Source organism: Nicrophorus vespilloides, unplaced genomic scaffold (assembly GCF_001412225.1).
Source record: "Nicrophorus vespilloides isolate i.1.1-1 unplaced genomic scaffold, Nicve_v1.0, whole genome shotgun sequence".
Classification (NCBI taxonomy): domain Eukaryota; kingdom Metazoa; phylum Arthropoda; class Insecta; order Coleoptera; family Silphidae; genus Nicrophorus; species Nicrophorus vespilloides.
In genome coordinates this window covers 2-23,044 of record NW_017095603.1, presented here as the reverse complement: position 1 = coordinate 23,044, position 23,043 = coordinate 2, and the positions used below count along the sequence as shown (strand labels likewise).

The following is a 23,043-nucleotide window of genomic DNA, read 5'->3' as shown; positions in this document are numbered from 1 at the left end:
AAACTGTAAGTTAAGATGTTATTTGCGTTGATGGCGAGAGGAAAACGTTGATCGCTAATTACTAAATATATACATAATAAGTCTAAATATATTTTCGAAAAAGAAAAAAGAAAGATCTCAGATTAAGTGTGTGTGTATTAATTACTAATAAATGTTGCTAATATTAAGTGTAATTAGATGGAGAAGTAGAAGTAGAATATCTATATACAAAAACTAAGTAAGGCAAAAGCTTATCAACAAACAAATGTGATTAACTGAGTAGAAACAAAAAGAAAATCAAACTAAAAGTAAACAAAATACTTTGAAACGATTCCAAAAAAAAATTCATTAACGTAAATAATAATAATATTTAAAAAGAAACAGTTCGAAATATAGTATGTAGTAGACGTAGTTGAAGTTTCATTTGTTCACTAAACTACCAGAGCTGTTACATTACTACAATAAGCGAAAAAAACTGTAAGTTTAAATCACTCTATCTACTTCGACACTATCCCTAGATTTAGTGATTAGCACACTTTCATTTGTTGTTTTAAGTCACTTTAAAATCTTCAAATGCACTTGTATATAGCTTAAGACTGTATCAATTTACAATTTAAGAGTCGATACGCTTCGCGCTGAGACAAAAGATGTATCACAAGAAAAGAAAAAAAACAAAAGATAGCTTAGAATTTTTGTGTAAGGTTTGAGTATGATTTGGGTACCATTTCGGACGGTTCGTCGGGAATGGTTTTAAGTATCCCATTGATAAAATGGGATGAAGCTGATAAATGATATCAATCCGTAGCACTAGTATAATAAGTGTACTAAATATTATAAGTATTTGTGTGTATATATATATAATCTATGTAAAGTTGGAAATTGTACATTGATAGATGGGCGAGGAATGCGGGTGGATGCGCCGGGCGCGTCTTCAACGCATTTGCTTTAAACGATTAAAAATGTTTTTAGATACATTTGCAAACTTTGAAGTAGACTATATATTTGTCGTGTCTGTGTGTAGACTGAATGTAAAATGTCTGTAGTGAAAAATGTGTGAAATAAATAAACATATCTATATACGATTTACGTTTTTGTTTCCATCTCACTTTATCCGCATTTTACAGAAACCCTTCTTAGTAAGTATTAGTATATTAAGTAAGTACAGATTTCTCATTTTTCTAAAGTAAATATTAAACAGAGCTTTTTTTCAAATAGAAGCTTTGCTCTGAACCTACGACATTTCCTAAACGTCAAATTTGACAACCTAATACTTCTGACTTCTCATTTATGTCATAATCAATTAATAATCCTCGAATGGAAATATACCTTGAAATTCCGACTATATAAATGTGGAAATTAAAATAATTTGTATCAATTAGTTGACCTTCAAACGTTAATATATTTAAATTATCTAACCAATAAACTGTACGTCCAATAATGATCGAAACGTCAAATTTGACAACCTAATACTTCTGACTTGTCATTAATGTCATAATCAATGAATAATCCTCGAATGCAAATAAACCTTGAAATACCGACATTTAGACTATATAAATGTGGAAATTGAAATAGTTTGTATCAATTAGTTGACCTTCAAACGTTAATATATTTAAATTATCTGACCAATAAACTGTACGTCCAATAATATCGAAACGTCAAATTTGACAACCTAATACTTCTGACATGTCATTAATGTCATAATCAATGAATAATCCTCGAATACAAATAAACCTTGAAATTCCGACATTTAGACTATATAAATGTGGAAATTTAAATAGTTTGTATCAATTAGTTGACCTTCAAACGTTAATATACTTAAATTATCTAACCAATAAACTGTACATACGTCAAATTTGACATATAGACAATTATTTAATCGTGATAACTTGTCTTAATATCTAATTGGAGATGGGAAAAATTACTAGGCGATGGGTAGAAAATCATATTTCGATCAGAGATAATAATACATCTTTATTCAACTACATATGTATCCACCAATTGGATAGAAACGTTTTATTGATGTAGCATTGTGAGTGTACTCAAATTTTCTTTTTAGAAGGCAGTACTCGAATTGTACCCAAAATAATTGGGTTTGATAGAAGAGGAAGGGAGAAACAACCTAATCAAAACTAACGCGCTAAATCTGAACGCCTTAAAGGACTAACATAAAATAAAATTAGAAATTAAACCGTAAATCGAATGTTACACATGTTAAATACATATTTTGCACAATAAATGTGTGCCAGTGTTTGTATGTACACGAGAGATTATAGTAATCAAAAGGATGGAATATATAAATACGAAAATGTAGAGCACGTGTGAGAGGGGACGTACATATTGCAAATAAATATAAGCACTAATTGATTAAACTAAAATAAAACGAAACGAGGAGAACTTTTAAACACTTTTGTGTGTCCATCTAAGTCCTTCCTTCCATCTCATTCGTGGCGGTCGGTCGTCCTACGGTAAATCCTCGCGGGTCAGGGTTGAGACTAGGTAGTTTCGCTTCGAATTGGGTCAATCGATGATGGTCGCGAGATTTGAGGGTCAAGGTTCGGCGCCGCTCCAGTTTCCCCGGGAAACTGGGTCGAAACGGCGCGAATTTTACTGCTATCCTAGACCCAGTTTCGGTGTGAAAACGGGTCCTGGATGTCGCAGCAAGTAGGGTAGTAGGACGCAGAGGGAGCGAAAGAGAACGAGGGAAATATAGGTGAGGGTCGAGTGAGCATAAGTATGTGTGTGTGTGTTGTGAAATGGGTCGAGGACAACTCACGGGACAACATCAGTCTCTCAGTTTGGAAATGAATTGGGACAGATCGTACTCGTCTTCGTACTGCTTGTCGTCCCACAATTCGGGCAGCGCTTCCAAGATGGATTTAACACCGGGTTTGCCGGAGCTCGATCCAGCCTCCTGAGATCCTCCTCCGGGAGTTGGTTTGTGCGAGAACAGGTCGAGCAGCTGCTCAGTGCCCATCGTTTCCATCCTGCTGTTCTCACCGCTGATCACAGTGTTTGCAGTCTGCACCTTGAACTTTTGCAGACCCATGATCTTCTCCTCGAGCGTACTCCTGGTGATCAACCTGTACACGTTGACGACTTTCCTCTGTCCGATTCGATGGGCGCGGTCCATCGCCTGCAGGTCTTTCATGGGATTCCAGTCGTGTTCCACGAATATCACAGTGTCTGCTCCAGTCAAATTCAAGCCCAAACCTCCTACCTGCGTCGTCAGCAGGAGAACATCGATGGACGGATCATTGTTAAATCTGAAACAACAACAATTCAATCAGAAAAACTGCACGCATTCTTAACACACACAGATTAGTATTAGAAATTCAATATTAAAAAATTGCTCTTGTAATTTTTAACTTGTTCCAGTGCAAATTAAATGAAATGTATTAATTTGCAAAAGTTACGGAGGAGAAAATTGTTAAATTGAAATTACTGAACTGATAATAAATGGGTCGACATCGATTTTCTTCTCTCCTCGACGAAAATATGTAAAAGCGTTAACAAAACTGGCGTAGGTAAAGATAACTGGGTCATACGATGTTATGTCGGAGCGCGCGGACAAAACACGACGCAAATAACAAACAAACAAACGGTTCGGAGAATAATCCAATACGCGAGTTAACGATGCGAAAACAAAATAGAAAAGATCACATTCGATGAAACAGAAGAATTTACAATTAAAATTTTGACAAAACAAAACATTATATCGTTATCATTGTCATGGAAATTGTTACTTAGCAAGTATCAAGTAATGAAATTGTTTGTTTTTTGTTTTGTTTTTGTTTACCTGGTGACCACGGAGTGTCGTTGGCCGGCCGGAACGGATCCGTCCAGTCGAAGGTACGTGACTGTAGGCATGTGCGATTTGAAGAGATCCTTCTCGATTATGTCCAGCATCGCCTTCAGCTGACAGAAGACCAACGCTCGATGCTGATTGATGACCAAATCGGAAGATTGGTTCTCCGGTGCTCCGATGCCGCAGTCCCACAGCAATTGCCTGGATAACATAAGAAAAAGAGGAAGGTCGAAATGTTGCGTATGTGTTAACATATTTGCAGCAATACTCACTTCAATGCTGGCAACTTGGCCGAGTGGCTGAGATCCTCCAACTTGGAATCCTGTTTCTGAAGTTGAGCTGAGATCTGCGCGAACTGCGGATGAGACTGATTCAGCACCAGCTTTGGATGGTTGCACACGTTCTGCAGGTACCTGAGTGCCTGGAATATGTGAGTGTTGCCCTGCATGGAACTTGCCGTCGCTCCCGATGACAAGGATTCCTGAAATTTGAGATTATAATCATTATGTAAATTGTATACAATATGTATATATATACCTGTAGGGTTTGGTGCGCTTGACTTCTGGAGAAGTCGTCGTACAGTTGCTCCTGGAGCGGACTCAGTTCGCAGTAGTAGTCCTGCGTGATCTTTGGTGGAAGGTCGTCCAGAACGTCCTCTTTCATCCTGCGCAAAAGGAAGGGCAGCACTTGTCGATGGAGCGTTTCCATGGCGAGTGCTCCGGCTTCCTGCTCTTTGGGCGAGCACTTGGGGTCTCTGCTGGCCAGGATGGGTCGTGAATAGCGCGCGGTGAACTGCTTCTCGGTGCCCAGAAAGCCGGGCATGAGGAAATCGAACAGACTCCACAGTTCGAGAACGTTGTTCTGGATGGGCGTACCGCTGAGGATGAGCCGATGGTTCGCCGTCAGATTCTTGATGGCTATGCTCGTTCTCGTCTTGCCGTTCTTGATGATGTGCCCTTCGTCCAGGATGATGTAGTTCCACTTGATCGTGGAGAAAAATGAGATGTCCTTGCGGACGATATCGTATGAGGCGACGATCAGATGAAACTTCTTGAACCGCTGCCGCAGCTTTTCGCGTTCGACAGGCGTGCCGTTGTACTGCATAGGTCGAAGGTGTTTCTTGGAGAGGAACTTCTCGACCTCGTAGACCCAGTGGCCGGTTAGAGTTGGTGGGCATATCACGAGCGAGGGCAGTGGTGCACTGTCCGGGCACTTTAACTGCTTGTACTTGAGGTCGCGAGCGTAATGATCGCCTGCAAGGATGCAGATGCTTTGCAGGGTTTTACCTAAACCCATGTCGTCGCAGAGGATACCGTGAAGTTTGTACTTGTTGAGGAAGGCCAGCCAATTGACGCCCGCCTGCTGGTAGGATCGCAGCTCGGCGTCAATCGGGATGGGCACCTTAAAATCGGGAATACATGTGGGCGAGAGCAGCTGCTGCAGAAACTCTCGCTCCTTCTTCCTCTGCTTGTTCAGCGAACTGTTCTCCAGCATCGGCGGCTCCGGGACACCACCATCCAAAGGCATAAGCTGCACCAGCGTGGCAAAGCTATGCGTACCCATTAACCGAACGCTCTGATTCTGATCGGACATTCGACCCAGCAACGGCACAACGAGCAAAACAACATACGGGATTATATCTAACTTGAGAGTGTCCACCATGCATGCGATCGCCTCCACCGCGCCCTGCCTTTTAACCTCGCAATCCGTGGCGTCCAACAACGGAAGGACCTTATCGACGATGCTCTCCATTACCGTCACCGAATCTAGTTTCGCAAGCACCGCGATACACCTCGAGGACAAGTGCCTGACAGCACTATACGGATGTGTCAGAAGCACGCACAACCTACCCAAGCACATCTCCATTAACTTGGGCCTCAGCTCCTCGTGCACGCTGTGACTGGTCACCTCCAGCACTTGCAGCACCCACACCAGTTTCGCCGCGTCCTCGTTCTTGTTCAACATCTCTTTAGGTTCGTACTTCTCGACGTCTACGATCTCCTCCAACTGCTTAACCATAAAGTCCCACAGTTTGGGCACCTTTTCCGGCAACTCGGCGCCAAAGTACCGCGTTATTTCGGTAAGCGCCAAAGTCGCACCACGTCTCTGAATCCGATTCGCCTTCTGGCCTTCGTCATCATCTTTAAAAAGCTCTTCCAGAGGCATATCTGTAGCCGGGGGCCTTCCGGGTCCGCGACCCGTCGAATTCGATCGCTTGTACGCTACTCGTTCCGCATGTTTCTGCTGATTGCTCAACGTCACGATACCACAGTAATTACCAGCGGTACGATTCTGAAATATTTCAATAATAATATACAATTTAATTGATACTCTCTGCCGAATAATAATAGTAAATATTTACCCATAGTGGTAGGTGATTATTGTTCGAGCTGGTGCTTTTGGAATTTTCACCGACGGGTTCATCTTTTATAAAAGGCGTAAACTCCGGATCACACTTGAGAAAGGTACACAAATTTTGGACGATCTTGTCGTTGGGGTTAGGGGTGCGCAGACGGCACTGATCCAAAAGACGGGCCAAATGTCTGGCGGTGATCTGCTGCAGCAGCTCGTTGGTCTCCCTGCGCACCGACTCCATTAGTGGCTTCACAACCGGCGTCAATTTTTCGGGCAATGATTTGAACGAAACCAATGCTCCGGAAATGGAAGCTGCAACATATGAAATAAGAAAAGTTAATATATAATCTACTATATTCACATTTCATCTATATACCTAATGTGCTGACGCTGAACGTCGTCTGATCTTTGGTGGTCTGCTCCACAGAATTATGGATACTCTTGCGCCGCTCCTCCAAGCTCTCCAACACTTTGGGCTTCAGCTTATACTTGACGAGAATCTCCTTGGTTTTTTTGCCAGTTAGCTCCTCGATGTGCACCAGCGTGAGGACACTATCGTTTTCGATGATTATAGGAACTTTGTAGTGCTTCAGAGTGGCAATGAAATCCTTCGTCTCTTGTGCGAGACGCGTAAAGCTGTGCGCGATTTCGTCGTAATATACGAAATCGCCGAGGCAGGTGTTCAGGATGTTGCTTATATTTTCGGGGCACTCAGAGATCGTGGTTTCAAGCTGCGCCCATTCAGACATCACCAAGCCGACGACCATCCGTTGCAATGCGGATTTTGTGCCCAGATGGGCGAGCAGGATCTTCTCGTAGCATTCGATGGGTTTTTCCGTATTCTCGTAACTGACACCGGGCGCTGGTTGCACTATGTAGCAGGAGAGAAGACCGAGCATTCGCGAGGCCATGCAACGTACCTCGACTGCGTTCGCCTCTCTGGTGGCAACCGGGACGGTTTCGGTGCCGCCAATATACCATTTCGGAATCACTATATTGTTTTCAAAGTTCTGCACTCCTTCGAGTTTGTATTTGCGCTCGCGGCTTGTCTTCGCCTGGATCATCAGGTTGCAGTCGAAAGGAATTCGCACGGACTGCATGCTGAGACACAACCAAATGCTGATGAACGGACAGGAGGCGTGCAGAAGCTCCACCAGACCGGAATTTTCCAGCAGCTGTCTCCACACCTTCTCCGCCACATTTCTGACATCTGCCAGTGATTCTACGAGCACCCTCTGGAAGACGTGACGCAGCGCGTCCTGAAGAAGCTGTGCTTCCCATTGCATGGAGTTACTCTTCGTCAGTGTGCCCAACGTTTGAAGAGTCGCCTTCCTCACGGATGAAGTGCCGTGACTGAGGAACGGCCATAACCTCGGGACGACATCGCTGAGTGGCTGAGGTGGAAGGTATTTCTCCACTTCGGGTAAGCTGAGGATGGCCGCCAGAAGACCCATAAAACTGTTGCAGGCGGCAGCCAACTCGTCCTGTTCGGAAAGCAGATCCCACAGCTTCTGCACGATGATAGCTATGGAATCTGGAACGAGTACCAACAATTTTCCTGCGACTGGTATCAAGGCTGCGGCGGCCACAGCACCCACGTCATCGACGGGATCGGACAGCCCTTTCAGTATGGAATCCAGGGCATCCTTCAGTAGCAGCTCAATCATGTCTTCGCGCACGGCTAGCAAATACTTTAAACCCAACAAACCGCCGTGTCGTCCTTCCCAGTCTTCCAGCGTCAGCAGCTTGAGGATGACGGCCAAAGCTCCTCTACAGCCATTAGCATCCATGAGCTTAAGAACGGCGCACAGCGTCTGCGCGCACGTTTCCCGTACCGGCGCCACGACCGCATCCGATACGAAATCTCCAAAACGATCGAGAGCTAAAACGCAGAGCAACCTTATAGCCATATCCTCCAACCAGATCTGGTGCTGCTCGATCATCTGACTTCTTGTCTGGTAGAGCGACTTCCCGGCGCCTCTGCCGTGCACCGAAATCACCTCCCTCAGAGCCGTCGCCGAACCGTGTCTCGACTCCCAACTCGCGCAAAACAAATCCTGGCACAGCTGGTCACAGAACCATTCCAACGGCCAATCACCGCTCTCGTTCAGTTCCTCTGCGGACACACACACAATTGAATAAACAGCCACTAATAACAGCGCAACTCTACAAACCTATATTTTGCAAGTTCTCATCCTTGTTATCCTCGATTCTTATTTTTTTCTTCTCCGGCTCATCGGATCCATCCTCGGCCGGATCTTTTGACCTCTGCTTGCTCGTCGCCTGCCTAGCCATTCTTTTAGCTCTGTTCTTCTCGCGTGAACTCAAGCCAACTTCGCTTGCCGACGATATTAAATCACGAAGTGGTTTCTGAAAATTAGAAGAAGAAAAAACAAAATAACATGTTTAATTTGAACTTAACAATTTGAAACTCACTCGATTGTCTGGCGGCGGTGGCGACGGCGCATCTTCCTCCACCTTCATGTCTCCAGCCAAATCCTCGTTGGTGAAGATACCGGACACATCCAGACCGATCTTGGAAACAACGTCTAGGCCAAGACGCATGTTCAGCAGCTTCCGCTGTTTCGCCATTTTCTCTTTCATATCGATCGCTGCAAACGAACAAGACAACATCAAACAGTGTTAACGAACAAACATAGATGATGATCGAGACTCACCTAAAGAAGACTGCTCTACGTCGTATTCCTTGCCCTCGGAAGCCATCAAGTGCGAACTGTTGGACAACACTTTGGCCATATCGAACTGATCGAACTTCAGTCTGCCGACGCACGATAACGGCATCGTCGAGGTTTCCTCTTCTAAAAACGAACATAAATCAAATTAAACGTTAATTGCGAAATTGAATAAACGCCCAACACACACACACACAAATAGATTATTGTTACCTAGGTAACCAACCGTATGAAATTCAATGGAATGATTACGTCAACAATGTGTTGCTATTGTCGTGACAACCATTCCAGTAATTCTCTTTCTTGTTGGAATTGCTGTAATTTTTGCCTCGATAATGGTAATCGTGAATGCGATTGTGCATCAACGAATTGTTTATAATAGTAAACTAATAATGTAAAATGCGAATCTTCGGATCGGATACTAACCGGAAGTTGTTGCTTCCATCGGCAAGGGATTCCATTGCGGCACATTCGCAACTATTGCTCTGACGGCCTCCGCTGCTGCGACCCTCGTCTCCCAATTGCTCGATTTCAGATATGCGGTCGTTCTCGTCAAGAGCGTAACAAGCTCGTGCGGATGCAACCTCTGCACCTCTCCCAGTTGCTTGGCGGCCGCGGATCTCGTCACCGCGGTGCTGCCCGTCTCCAGCAGCACGAACAACCTGTCCAATCTGAAACCGCACAAAACGTAAATAATCAAGCGCACAAAGAAGCTACGGTTGTTTGTTTTTTTTTAGAAAGCAAATTCAAACAGTCCAAGAATCTGTTAGGAGCGTTTACAATACTAATTGAATTTTGCGATCACTTTCTAAGCAGTTTCGTCCTGTTTTTATTATTGCTCTCTCACCATTCGAAAAGTGAATGCAAATATTATAAATTATTATTATTAATACTCCTTATCCGAGAATACACAATTCTGGACATCCGACATTTAGTTTTTCCTATCTGCCGAGTTTATCTTATTTATACTGTTAACTAAACATGACGCATACGCATATAAAATAATAAAAATATACGTCGTAAATCGAGTCAAGATTATGACTAAATCTAAAGTTTTCATAAGCAATTGCAAACTGATAAATCTGATGCACGCCAAATTCATTGATTAATCCACATGCAACAATTAACGATGGAAAAACTAAATTGACGGATTTCCCTCAAATAAACTCACAATAATAAACAATCATCTGCAACAATGTTATCATTCCAATTGCCAATTTTAATTATTTTCTATTCATTTTCAATTACAAAGAAAATGAATTTTGTGGAAAACTGGATTAAGATTGCAAATACGAATTTTGATAACGTGAATCGGTAATAATCTGAAATTTGTTGAAACATATATAAATATGTTAGTAAAATTACAAAACTTGAAAGAATTGGTGGAAAACATAAATTGGAATTTCCCAAAATGTAGTCCACTTTGCGAACGTCACCTTTCAAATCTTCCGATGTTCAACAACAATTTGCAGACGATTAAACATGTTTGTGAGCGATATAATCAAAGTATTTGCTGTTATTTTTCTGTTCATGGAAAGAAAACTAGAATTGTTTTCAGTTCAAAATGCAAACACATTTCTCTCGCTCCTTTGCTGTGAAATATTCAACAAATATAATTGCAAATGCATTTTGTTTGCTTTTACAAGGTTCACCAAATCATTGAATGATGTAACTGGTGGTACAACAACAGCAACGAGATTGATGCATCCACTGAATGCATTCGAGAGAGCGATCATTCAATTGAAATCAATTACCTGCTTGAGGTCATCTTGGGATCATCAGCTTCCTACATCGGCCAAAATGAATGATTGCGCAGTGTGTGGAGGGCAATGTTATAATTTAATATTATTATTAGTTTTTTAGAATCTGTAACAGAAGGAGAAGCATCGTTCAGTCAAATGAAGCAGTTTCTAACATTCATCGAGTTGCTCAAAATAATTTGATTGTGCCGAACAGCAACTGGAATTGGATGCTGCATTATAATAATAATGTATAATTTAATAACGCAACAGAAAGTTTGTTGGGCGAGGAATGAGAGAGAGGGAGAAATGTGAGATTCGTTTCGGATTGGCGCCGCTGCATCAACATCATCACCATATGGTTAATCAATATTCTATGATGCCCATATGATGCATACGAAATACCAGAGAGGGCATTTAACTGCGATCGATCGATCCGAGCTTGCCGTGCTGTCAAATTGTTTTCTTTTTTATTTTTCGTCAACAAATGAGGCACGATGAAAGTAAACAAAAAAAAAATAATAATAAATAGGAACGCATCATCCGAAACTAGAATATGTGTATCGCAATTTTGCGGTCATATTTGTTTTTATTTTGGGATCGCTCGTGCATCTCTCTCTCTCTCTGACGTATAGAATGCATGCAAAAGTGGACACGCTATAACGGCGAGAGAGAGAGATGGAAAAAATGATATAATGTGGAGGGGGATGTGTAAGATGTGTGTGTGTGTTATTTTTTTTGTTGTTGTTGCAACGAGAAAAGTTTGTGTTTTTTTTTTAAATTAATTACTCACGGTTGTTATCCTGTCTACGGGACTTTATTATTCATTGTGTAGCATCTCGTCCGTTTCCCGTGGCGTTCGAAATTCACATGGGATCCCTTTTTATTAACGGAGAACACAGAGGAGAAGTCCATCACACAAGGTTCAAATTTATACTGACAGCCATACTGCTGATGAGCTCGACTTTATGCGGCGATACGGCTGTGATTGGTCGACGCCGACGGCCCTCTCCCATTGGTCGAAACGAACACACATCGTTGATGGCGGGGGGTACGTGGTCCAATTCAAACGGAACAATGAAAATAAAAACAAATGGAATCTAGATAACAACTGGTCGCAGCCGCCGCCGCTTCCTTCGCCCTCGCAACCCCCAATCTAACATCCTCTGATTACCCTAATCGCGTCACCCGTTTAAAAGCGATTAGTTCGGACCGGATTGGATGATCAACTTGAACTAACTGTCAACATAATCGTAGTCCTTTTTTTATTACTATTCATAATTTATTTGGAATTACCGCAGTTGCAGCGTATTTTCACACATTCATTATTATCTAAACTTACTTACTAATTGATTCATCTATTAGTTTATAAATTGTATGCATTTACAAGATCATTTGAACTAACAGGAATCAACGTCCCAAACTTAATTGATTATTTCATTGTTTACGTTTAATAATTCAACTATATGTTTTATATTAATTATTGATACATGATTGAAATAAAAATATTACGTATTTGTATTATGACGTTGATGCAATTTATTTGAACTACTTTTTTTTGAACATTTATCAATTCAAATTTGATAACATTAACTACTGCCTTCGACAATTTAATAAGTCTTATTGTTATGACTTTAGGAAAAGGTAATTTAATTGAAATTATAATTCAATTTGATTGAAAAGATATGAATGAATTTAATCAATTAGTATGTACATAATTGAATGTAGATGGCAGCACTTGAATATGATTTTTAAAAATGATAATATTTTAAGTAAATTGAATTTCTTAGCTAATCCATATTTATTTTTGGTAAGATTTTCGTCTCTTGCCATGAAAACATTCATTCGTAAACAAAATCATTCGATGATCAAATTGTGGAGATAATAAAAAATAATAAGAGAAAATAAAAATACTTTCTATTTGATAGACCGAGAACCTAGATATGTAGAAATGGAAAAATAATAGAAGAAAAGGATAAGGGTTGGAGAAGGTGTATGGTCTTATTTGCCCCAACCCCAGAGGCCTTTGACGAAGCCGGAGATGCCGCTCTGCTGTTTGCTCTGGTCCTTCTTGCCGCCGTCGATCTTGTCCTGCAGCTCCTCCGGCATCTGCACGTAATTGAGGGCGAGATCGTAGAAGAGCGGTTTCGGAGCGACCGGCTCCATGGGACACGGTATCGTCACCACGTTCGGGTTCTTCGTCAGCAGTTGGGGATCCTCGCGGAACTCGTCCAGCCGCTCGATCAGCGGTTTCTTGCTCTTGTACGCCTTCTGCGGAACGGGCGCCGCCTCCTCCTCGCACTTCTCCAGCACGACGTTCGCATGCGCGACGGCCTTCTCCACCTGCGAATTCGTTACCAGATTGTCGAGCAGCTCCTGCAGGATCGCGATGAACTTCTTCCCCTTGACCTCGCGTGCGCGCTCCTCGCAAATGTTGAACGTGACGGCAGCCTCCTTCCATCTCCTGAACAACGCATGAGTCTTGGCCATGTAGAACGCCCTCAGAGCGCGATACGCCAACACCTGATCGTTGTACTGCGTCTCCGCCTTCTTGTCACCCTGCAGCTGCTCGAACTGCATGACCTCGTTCAACTGCTGCAAAATGATGTCCAGCAGACGACACACGTCCTGCGGCTTCTTCGTCTGCTTGATCAGCAGCAGATTCCTCTGCACCGTCCTGTCGATCCTGATGGACAGCAGATAAGAGAGCAGCAGCTGCTCCTTGTTCTCGGTGACGACCTTCCTGACCTCAGCGATCACGTCCCTCAGATCCATCAGCATATCCTCGAGGATCTTGATCTTCGCCTGAACGGTATCGGCGTGCGCCAGAGATTCGTCCAGCTTCTCGATGGACACCATGAACAGTCGGACGCGATCCATGCGGATGGGCACCTTGATCCCGAACCAGGACACCTCGTGCAGCACCGCCGCCGTCTTCTCCTTGGTCTGAGTCACGAGAGTCTCGTAGTTTTCCAGGATGCCCTGCGACCTCAACTCCAGCAGATCGATCTTCTGGTCGCCGATGTTGTAGGCGCAGTAACGCAGGCTCGGCTTGATCTCCTCCACGCGCTTCATGTACAACGCCTGCTCATCCTCGGGCAGAGCCGAAGACAGCTTCTCGTAGATCACCTGAGCCTTCTTCAGATTCTCGGTGGCCTTCGGCCACAACTGCAACTCAAAATGCAGAGTACCGTGCATCCAAGCCACGTACGCCTGAGCTTCCAGTTTCGTGCGAGCATCGCACCTATCAAACTGAAAAATAAATAAACATTACTACTGCACTTCTTACACAAAACAATAAGAATCCCAATACCTTGCACAATTCCTCCAGCTGCTCAGAATAAACGCAAGCCTTCCTCAGCTTCTGAATGAAGTGGAACTTTTTCCTCGGCTCTGTATTGCTCTCCTGCCTCAACTGCATAGCGTACGCCCAATTCCTCTCCGCCATCATCAGAGGTAGCTGCAGACACTTGTCGTCAATTTTCGGATTCGTCACGTGCACCTCGGTCACATCCTTCCTCTTGAAGTGCCTGCGATCACCCTGCGGCAGCTTCAGCACCTTCCTCAACCTGGCGATACGGCGCGAGCAGTAGCCGCGGTACCGCTGGTAATCTCCATGCCTCAAGCCGTGCTGCTGATGGCTATCCTTGATCACTTTCAGAACTGAAACATGCCAGTCAAGGAAACTAATCGAATTAAAATTATGGTATTAATAATCCCTAAAACTACTGTCGATTCGATGAAGGTAAATCCAATACGAATTGGAGATGGGGTTTAATTAATGATACTTGAATATCTTGGAAGGCTGCGTGAAATAAAAGAAAGCAGCTGTTGTGGTGTAGTTATTAGGTTATGGATTTGTATGTTCCACTATCTTATTAAAAAAAAAGGATACTCTCTAGGGTGAACGGCTTCGTGGGTTCAATATCGTCCTTTATCTCCGTCTCCTGCTCCATAATATTCTGATCTTGCTCCTTCAGGACCATTTCTTCGATTATTTTCTCTCTTCTCCGCTTCCCGAAAACACATCCACGAATCCAACAAACGTCAAAAAGTGATGGTCGACATGAAGTTAGTCGCAAAACAATTGAGACCACTTCATTTGAACTAATCACACCAACAATATCAAAATTAACTTTTACAACTTCACGAATAATAACTCTTATCATTCAACAAAAATAGCTTAATTTGCTCAAATTACATTAATTCCAATAAAATTTACATACTTAAGCACTTTTGCCACTAATGTTAATACACATCCGATATGGTCTAGTGGCTAGGATACCTGGCTTTCACCCAGGAGGCTCGGGTTCGATTCCCGGTATCGGAATACTTTTTTTTTCTTTTATTTAGTTAAATTTCAAACATTATAATTATAACACGTAATATAAAAACACTTTAATTAAAATTTTTCATTAATTGGGGAAAAAGAAACACAGAAATGTATCAAGAAATTCATTTTTTTTTTATTGATTTTTCTTCAATGCAAAAAAAAAGAAAGAAAGAAAAAGAAGTTATAATACATTTTTCAAAATATAAATTACAAAATAAATCTATTTCACTAATTAGGTAAATATATATATATGTATATAAATGTAGATTTCTTCAGTATATAAACAAACGATTTGATCGAGAATTGGGCAATTTTTTTTTGTCTGCACTGAAGACAACTAACAAAACTCCAACAAAACTTACGAACTAACCCAAAAAAAAAAATAGTTTTCTTTATTTCCAAAGAAGGCGTGGTTTTGTACAAAACAAAAACAAAATGCATAATAAAGACAACAACATCATCATCCTTCTCCACCGCATGCAGATCATTGGCAACGTTCTCTTTTTCTTCAACATAATTAATAATTACTTTTACTCGGATAACTTGATTAGTCATATTTTTGTGCTCTGTATTCGCAATTAAAAGTGATTATTAACATTACAGAATGAAACAAAGAGAGAACGTTTTCATTCATTTTCTTTGAGACGCACTGACAAAACAATTTACAATATATTCATTTAGTTTCGTTATAAGTGAGAAGGCCCCAGGAGTTAGGGCTTGTTCAAGTGCGTAAAAAGTTTGCGTTCTTTGTATTTGATTGTTTCTTCAGTTTTAGTAGAAGACGTGCAACGTAATTTCTAGGTCAAAAAAAAAAGAGTGTGTACATTGTTAAGTTTACGTTTCGTAATTTACGTAATTATTGTTTTTTTTAACCGCGTATTTCAGTTCAGGCATGGACAAATAAATATATTATAAATTAGGTTAGACGATGCAAAAACAAAAAAAAATATACACGAACAAAGGACGACAATTGCTTCTTCTTTTTTTTAAGTACATTGTTGATGACTTAGGACGACAGATAATTAATTCACAGACTTGTTACGCTCCGCTACTTAAGTCAGCCTTTTCCTTTTTGTCGGTTTCGGAACACATTTTTAATTTTTTTTTCTTTTTGAGATATATATATATAAACTATGATTAGATAACTAGCGGTACTTCAGGTACAATTTTCTTCATTTTAGATATTTTCCGTTTTTTTTTTGTGGACAAAACCTCAGGTGGGCTGCTGCACCTGACCGTGGACCCGGAACCTATAGAGGCAGGTGTAAGATGGATTGCCGTGGTTCGAGTTGATGCGTAGTTCGACCGCGCTGAAGACCGTTTCCGTCTTTTCGGCGTGGAAGTATTGTAGGGGTTCACCGTTCTTGTCGTAGGCGAAGTCGCCGAGGGCGACGGGTTCGGGGTCGGTTTCGTCCCGAAGGCCGAAGACGGAGAAGCCTTTCGGTGCTGAGGTCAGTTTGCTTTCGCCGATGGTGCGACGACTGGCGTGCTCGTAGGAGAAGGCGTCCACCGTGACGTTCGCCCACAGTTTGATCACCAGGAAGCCGGGGAAGTTCTGGAAGCACCAGCAATTGCCCGGATGCACGCCCGGTGTAATGACCACTCGAGGGGACTGCACCTGCTTCCAAATGGGAATGCCAAAGATCGAGTAGACGGCCATCCCCGAGGTGTACTGATCCGTGCATCTGATGGACACGATCTGTCCGCCTGCAGATTCAAGCGCAAAGTCCACCAGACCCGTCTTGTCTGCGTCGTATATGTCCATCACCTGCTTCACCAATCTCTTTACGTAATCTTCTCCTACGCCACCTCCTCCACCGTCCGCGTTCACTGCAAGTCGTCCGGCAACATCGGCCATGATCCTCTTCGAGTTATCCTCGACGACGTGCAGCAAACTATCGTTGATCGACCGGAAGCGCCCTTCCAAATCGTCCTTGGCAACGAAGATCGCCTTGAACGTGGCGAAAACATCCCCATCGCCATCTTGCAACAGTTGCCGTAGCAACCCCTTAACGTACCCATCCAGCCCGGCGAATCGCTCCTTGCAGCACTCCCCTGCCAATTGCACCGTTCTAACTTCAGTCTCTTCACGGAACCTCACCAAATCCAGATTCAACTTTCCGATTTCTCCCTGCAGATCGGCGATCCTCCTCGACAGACCCTCCATCATCGCATCGACGTCCTTCCCGCTCACCGATCTCTCCGCCAGCGCAACGATCTCTCTCCGCAGCTCCGCCTCCGCCGTCTTGGCATCCGCCCTCGCCTTGCCGCTCTCCGCCCTCAGCTCCTCCCTCAAGCCGTCCTCCAGCTGCGCCAATCGCAACTCACCGACAACGATTCCTGATCCTACGGTCGCCGTCTCCGCTGATGCCACCACCACCACCTCTTCCTCCCTCTTCTTCTTCTCAGCAACAACCGCAGCAGCACCTGCTGCGGCTACATCCTGTCGTCGTGCGTCTGGCCTCACCAACACCACCGGCGGCGTCTGTATCGTCGTGGCGTTGCCATGGTTAACCGCGGGAATTAAGAACCACCCTGCAACCGAACACACACACCTGACTGTTACAAATGCAGAGAATCTTAAAGACGCGTTTCTCTTCACAAAAGACGACATCATCATCAAATTAACAAGAAACGCCTTTAAGTCTTCTCGAAAGTCCTCTCCTTACCACCCTGTTGTGTTCGTTCATTTACTACTACTACTACTACTATTATTATTACCCAATTAAATCAATCGTTTCAACAAAAAACAAACAAACATCTTAATACGAATTAATAAATAAATTAAACAACATCAAAGCGTCAAATATAAAAAAAAATAGTATAAAAAGTTAATAAATTTTTAAATTGCACTTGTCAGAGGCACCGATAACAGCAAATCATTACATCATAACAAAGAATTGTTACTTAAGTCGCATCAAATGAAATTACTAAAAAGTAAACTTAACAGAACCCAACAAAAGACTTATCGACTTTGCAACCGTAAACGAAGTATACAATGGCTATTGTGTATTGCGAATCCCGACACCCACGAGTGCCTCCGGCATAAAGTAATTATTAGTACAAGATAACGACTTAAGTCATAATAAGTACGGTTAATAAAGCTATATGAATTCCAAGTCGGTCGGTTATAAATACAAATAATTAACTTCCACCTAACTAACAAAAAAAGAAATAAGCCTTTACAAAGATTAAGTTGCAATTAAATGCAATGTAAATGTTTGCTTTTTTTCCCACTTCCGCGAAGCCGTCTTTTATACTTGGATGTGACCCAACCAAACCAAACAGTCTAAATTGATAATAATCAAAAAAAAAATGCGGATGCAGTCTATATTACTAACTACGCGATACTTGTACAAGTATTGCGTTACTTCCCAAATATCGCTTAGCGAATAAGAGTTATTGTGAAATGCTGCTGTCTTTTAGATTCGAGTCCAAAAGCGCGACGGTGCGATCGTTTTTCGGATTCAAAACAGGGTGTTAAGGTAAGTGGCGGCAACAGCGGCACAGTGAGGGTGGCAGGGAGGGACAAGGCTTATGCCGCTGGTCAGCAGCAAATGCAGTCCTGCAAAAATATGAACAACAAAAAGAGTGTAAAAACAAGAACGAGAGAAATAAAAAAAACGAGACGAGACGAACGCGCGCACACACACACACACACTCAAACAAACAGATGAGAACAGAAATAAAGTCCCGCGCTGCGAAGCGTAAATTAATTAATTAAACTTTGTCTTCGCAGCGGCGACAACAACAACAATCGGAGGTGAAAGGATGTTGACTTACCGCCTAGGAAGAGCAATGGGATGAGGCAGAGCCAGAACGCGACCGTTGATTTGTTCGATTGTTTCTTGTTGCTGCGCAACAGCCAGGCGTCCAAGCACATCATCTTGCTGGTGACGCGATGCCATTGGCGCGCCAACCCCAGGACCATCCAGTGCGACTTCTCCACCGGCTGACGAAGAAGCGAGTAGCTGTAGCTCAAGATGGTTGTGACTATGCGCACGAAGATGTTGGTCCGTCGAACGAGATGGTGACTGCTGCTGCTGCTGCTCTTCCTCTCGTACCTTTGCTGACTGTACTGACCGCCGTTATTGTTGTTGAAGAGGTTCATGCGCGGCGCTCGACGGTTCAGCACGTCCTGGTGCTGCTGGTGATTGTGCCTCTGCAGAGACGGACTGGTGTTGGTCTCCTTGTTGGTGTAGTCCATCGAGATGGGAGTGGACTCGTGGATGGGCCTCCTCGACATGTTGGGCATGTTCACGACGCCCGGCGACAGCTCCACTCGGTCCCTTGAATTACGAGAATACGTGTAGTCTGTTTTAGGATAACGACTAAAAACAAGAACAACAAATTAATATTGCAATATTCAGATGCTACAGTTTCCAATGAAGATGATGCCGATGAATGATGATGATGATGAAGAATGATGCTTCCAACCGTTAACGCCATCTCGTTTGCATACAGCTCTTTTGTTTCAAACTCACCGCCCACTTAAGCCACAAAGCCTACTTAACTCAATTTACGAATCCACCACAATCAACAAATTACTCAACCCACACTGCATTGATAAAAAATACATACAAATCAAATTGAACGTGTGCCTCCAAAATAAATGGCATCAAAGAATAACTTTGACCTTGAATCAAAGACTTACATCTATTATCGTAATTGCTTCTTTTCCGAATCGGCTTTTCTAGTCGCGAACTTGCGAAGAATTTTGCGTGTGCGGCACACGGGACACAGACACACACAAAAAAAAACAACAACAGGAAAATCACAAAACTTTTCAGGACATCTAAGATTCGCGCTCGCGAACTGCGTTCACGTGCGACGTATGCACGGAAATAGAACACCTCGCACCGCAAAAATAAATCAAAATGTCTTTGGGATATGCGAAGAAAAAAAAATACAATCGAGTAAAGAAATACGAAACAAAAAGCAAAACAAATAAAACGATTCGCATATGTTTGTTTTGAGAAACAAAGAAGTCTTAGTCAAATATTTTTGGAAAGTTTGGTGCGATTGAATCACAGAAATACCAAAATGTCTTTAAATGTAAGTTAAGCATCTTATGCACTTTGATAAGTAACTATAATAAAATGAAATGTTTGATTTTCTAAAGATGTCAACGAAAAATCACATAACAAACAACATTATTAAATTCTAATTAAATCTAAATCTCGTGATAATCATTAATAAGTCAATATTTGTTTGAACGCAGAAAAGCCTTATCAACAATATTTATGTATGCGTACTTATGACATCGTTCCAGCGGAAATAATGCTGTAAACAAAACAAACGAACATTTTTCAATTTCGGATCTCCTTGGAAACCGTAATTGGAAAAAAAGAAAACGTTATTAAAACTGTTTACAACAATTGCCAACTGTTTGCGTTACGCAACAATTAGGAGGAAGGCAACGTGGTTATCAGCGGAATTTTGCGCGCTTATCACCTGAGGTTATAATTAATCGAATGCGATTATCCGCCAAAAAATACGTAACGGTCGTTCGGATTATGCGACGATGAAAAGAGGAAGGAATCTTATTGGAATTTTCGGTTTGCAGATGATGATGAAACTGATGCTGCAAAAACATAAACAACCTGAAATGAACTTACTTCCAATATTCCTTCGCATCCCTATAGACTTTCAAGGCTGACAACCGGCCGCTGCGGTGGTCATCCTCATTCTCCCTCGAGTGGTTCCTCAAATTCTCAGCAATTGAGGAGCTGACTGTGTACTCCCCATCATCCCCAGATGAATAATCTGAGGTGTGCTTGCTTGAAGCATTTCGAGTCCTGAGCTTCTTGTTGCCCTGAGATGAATCCTCTTTCGAGTAACTTTCATATCTAAAATTAAATTTTGTATTTGTGTGAGTGGCAGGAATAAATCTGATGCATGTGAACTTACTTGTACGTTGAGCTTCTTGTTATTCTTGTCGATTGTATTTCTGCCTCATCCAGTGTTGGTGTGAGGAAGGGTGTGCGGGACCTGGACCTTCCTGACCTCAACTCCATGGTTTCTCGTGTGCTTCTTCCTCCTATTCCTGGCAGCAACAACCTTTGGTATTTTCACAGAGAAATGTGCGCGCCTCCCCTAGGACGTCCTATATTTAGAGTAAAACTTTCCTTTTCACTTTTCGCTTCTTCTTCGCCTTCTATTTCTAATTCCGTCCTATTAATACACCCGGCGGTGTCGGAGGAGAGAAGAGAACAAGGGAGGCGCAGAACCACCAATCAACCAACCAACCAACCAACGGACTTATTTTTAGGTTACCTTGGCGCGGATCGTAGACGCCGTTGTCCGTTACAATGGTTACAAAACAGAGAAATGTCATCAACCAAATTGGAATGACGTCATGGTCGCAGCCGTCGCAGGATTCGCTCACCGCTCGACGTCGTTCCAAACTCTTCCGACTCGATTGGATTCGCCGATCCTCCTCTTTGGGGCGTGTGGGACTTGGAGGCCAAAATTCTGGACCGCATTTGGGTCACGGATCCGCTCTCATGCGATTCGTCATCGCGTTTTAAATAAACTTTACCAAATCCGTCTCATTACCATAAACACAGCAGAATAGAAACGCAGTAGGCTGTGATCCACTAACTTAGGCAACTCCAGCAACATTAACAAAAGCATAACGCGTTTGAAACGTATCAGAATTTCCATCATCATCTTACACTAAAAATAACAGCAATTAACGCACAAAAAGAAGTTAATAATTACAAAATTAAATATATTACCTTCGTTAGCCGTAATTACAGGTAAATAGACGAAATTTTCGTGCAAACGCGATGCATTATTGAAGCACGTCATCTTCGTCGGCGTCGATTCAATAACAACAAAAAACAATAATCTAAGGAGCAATACCAAATTTGAAAAAGAAAACGGGAACGTTTTTAAACATTCGAAATACGTGAACGCGACATCTGACGGAGCGCACTTGAAACGTTCGCACGAAACAAATTCCAGATGGAGCGCGCAACGTCGATTCGCGTTTAAAATTTGAAAACTATTTGAAAACAAAAAAAAGACGTAACTATTTGTTTTCAAAGAAGGCTTCTAGATCGCAAAAGGATGACATCATTTATGTAAATCTTCTTAAGCAATTTGTTTTAAACTTAATTCAGCAATTAATAATATTGTGATTAATCACGCTTTAACATTTAAAGCGAAATATTAAAACGCGTTTACAAATTTGACATGTTCATAATAAAACTTGATCCGTTCTTGCGTCAATGTAACTTTGTTTTTTTTTCAACTTTATTGTGCTGTTCGAAGATGATGTGCAGATTTGTAGAAGAATGTTACATGCGCTATGGGGGTCCGTGTCTGCTGGTCTCCGACGGACGTCGGAAGGTGGCAACAAATGATTACGCCCTGCATAATGATGCTACATTGTATGAAAGTCTGAAAGCAGATTGTGTGTACGAAGAAGACGAAGACGATCTTATAATGATGATGGTGATGAGGATGATACGAATCGGCGAGTCATTCTGCTGTAATCATCAGCATCTCTCGCGATTCATGCGCCTCGTTAATGACGCTTCGGGGAAGGCCTTTCAATTGCGGCGTTCTTCGGCGTCTGCCCATAAAGATCCGCGACGAGTAAATTCACCACCAACCACTCCATTATGATTTATTGGGAGAGCCGCGGGGCATCGCAATTAGCGCAGCTATTATCATCATCATCATCGTCATAATCATTGCTTCGTTTTCAGGTGCTGGCTGCAGCAGGGATCAATCCAATCTTCATACTTGCCAAGTAACTTTACAAGTATCGAGTTGTATCAGAGAACGAGGATCAATCCAATCTGCATACTCGCTAAGTAACTTTACAAGAATTGAGTTGTATCAGAGAACGAAGATCAATCCAATCTTCTTTTCAGATGCTGGCTGCAGGACCGTAGCAAGGATCAATCCAATCTGCATACTTGCCAAGTAACTTTACAAGTATTGATTTGTATCAGAGAACGAGGATAAATCCAATCTAATACTTTCCAAGTAACTTTACAAGTATTGAGTTGTATCAGAGAACGAGGATAAATCCAATCTGCATACTTTTCAAGTAACTTTACAAGTATTGAGTTGTATCAGAGAACGAGGATCAATCCAATATGCATACTTGCCAAGTAACTTTAC

General features: G+C 42.4%; 3 protein-coding genes and 1 non-coding gene across 7 annotated transcripts; 1 reads left to right on the top strand and 3 right to left on the bottom strand.

Annotated features, from left to right (window-relative positions):
* Positions 1-1,930: 1,930 nt before the first annotated feature.
* LOC108558155 (TATA-binding protein-associated factor 172) lies at positions 1,931-11,892 on the bottom strand. Its single transcript, XM_017914979.1, has 12 exons — positions 11,365-11,892; positions 10,587-10,698; positions 9,259-9,503; positions 8,818-8,958; positions 8,576-8,751; positions 8,314-8,509; positions 6,516-8,255; positions 6,147-6,451; positions 4,322-6,076; positions 4,057-4,265; positions 3,776-3,985; positions 1,931-3,242 (listed from the first exon to the last, which is right to left on the bottom strand). Exons 2-12 carry the CDS (start codon positions 10,598-10,600, stop codon positions 2,762-2,764), a joined length of 5,472 nt encoding a protein of 1,823 aa, XP_017770468.1. The 5' UTR covers positions 10,601-10,698; positions 11,365-11,892; the 3' UTR covers positions 1,931-2,761.
* Positions 11,893-12,471: 579 nt separating this feature from the next.
* LOC108558201 (signal recognition particle subunit SRP68) lies at positions 12,472-14,659 on the bottom strand. Its single transcript, XM_017915037.1, has 3 exons — positions 14,467-14,659; positions 13,885-14,234; positions 12,472-13,823 (listed from the first exon to the last, which is right to left on the bottom strand). The coding sequence occupies exons 1-3, from the start codon at positions 14,555-14,557 to the stop codon at positions 12,573-12,575; spliced, it is 1,692 nt and encodes a 563-aa protein (XP_017770526.1). The 5' UTR covers positions 14,558-14,659; the 3' UTR covers positions 12,472-12,572.
* Positions 14,660-14,829: 170 nt separating this feature from the next.
* Trnae-uuc lies at positions 14,830-14,901 on the top strand. Its single transcript has one exon. It is a non-coding gene; the product is annotated as a tRNA-Glu (tRNA).
* Positions 14,902-15,766: 865 nt separating this feature from the next.
* Positions 15,767-21,720, bottom strand: LOC108558163 (SUN domain-containing protein 1-like). Of its 4 annotated transcripts, none has more exons than XM_017914999.1 (5): positions 21,645-21,720; positions 20,815-21,582; positions 20,523-20,753; positions 18,688-19,193; positions 15,767-17,439 (listed from the first exon to the last, which is right to left on the bottom strand). In XM_017914999.1, exons 2-5 carry the CDS (start codon positions 20,919-20,921, stop codon positions 16,118-16,120), a joined length of 2,166 nt encoding a protein of 721 aa, XP_017770488.1. In that variant the 5' UTR covers positions 20,922-21,582; positions 21,645-21,720; the 3' UTR covers positions 15,767-16,117. The 4 variants fall into 4 exon arrangements, with proteins under 4 accessions (XP_017770488.1, XP_017770480.1, XP_017770495.1 ...); XM_017914991.1 differs by having other exon boundaries at positions 18,688-19,235; positions 21,645-21,717; XM_017915006.1 differs by lacking the exons at positions 20,523-20,753; positions 20,815-21,582; positions 21,645-21,720 and adding an exon at positions 19,559-19,716.
* Between the last annotated feature and the right edge of the window lie 1,323 nt (positions 21,721-23,043).

What these genes read in the sequence shown, in the direction of transcription:
- LOC108558155 (XM_017914979.1), bottom strand. An exon ending in CACCGCCGCCAGACAATCGA is followed by an intron (nt 8,510 to 8,575) that starts GTGAGTTTCAAA and finishes TCTAATTTTCAG; the next exon opens with AAACCACTTCGTGATTTAAT. An exon ending in AAGCGCACCAAACCCTACAG is followed by an intron (nt 4,266 to 4,321) that starts GTATATATATAC and finishes CTCAAATTTCAG; the next exon opens with GAATCCTTGTCATCGGGAGC.
- LOC108558201 (XM_017915037.1), bottom strand. Translation starts at nt 14,557, where the DNA reads ATGGTCCTGAAGGAGCAAGATCAGAATATTATGGAGCAGGAGACGGAG. An exon ending in GAAGCCGTTCACCCTAGAGA is followed by an intron (nt 14,235 to 14,466) that starts GTATCCTTTTTT and finishes GGCATGTTTCAG; the next exon opens with TTCTGAAAGTGATCAAGGAT. An exon ending in AGCTGGAGGAATTGTGCAAG is followed by an intron (nt 13,824 to 13,884) that starts GTATTGGGATTC and finishes TTTATTTTTCAG; the next exon opens with TTTGATAGGTGCGATGCTCG.
- LOC108558163 (XM_017914991.1), bottom strand. Translation starts at nt 20,921, where the DNA reads ATGGAGTTGAGGTCAGGAAGGTCCAGGTCCCGCACACCCTTCCTCACA. An exon ending in ACAAGAAGCTCAACGTACAA is followed by an intron (nt 20,754 to 20,814) that starts GTAAGTTCACAT and finishes ATTTAATTTTAG; the next exon opens with ATATGAAAGTTACTCGAAAG. An exon ending in GATGCGAAGGAATATTGGAA is followed by an intron (nt 19,236 to 20,522) that starts GTAAGTTCATTT and finishes TCTTGTTTTTAG; the next exon opens with TCGTTATCCTAAAACAGACT.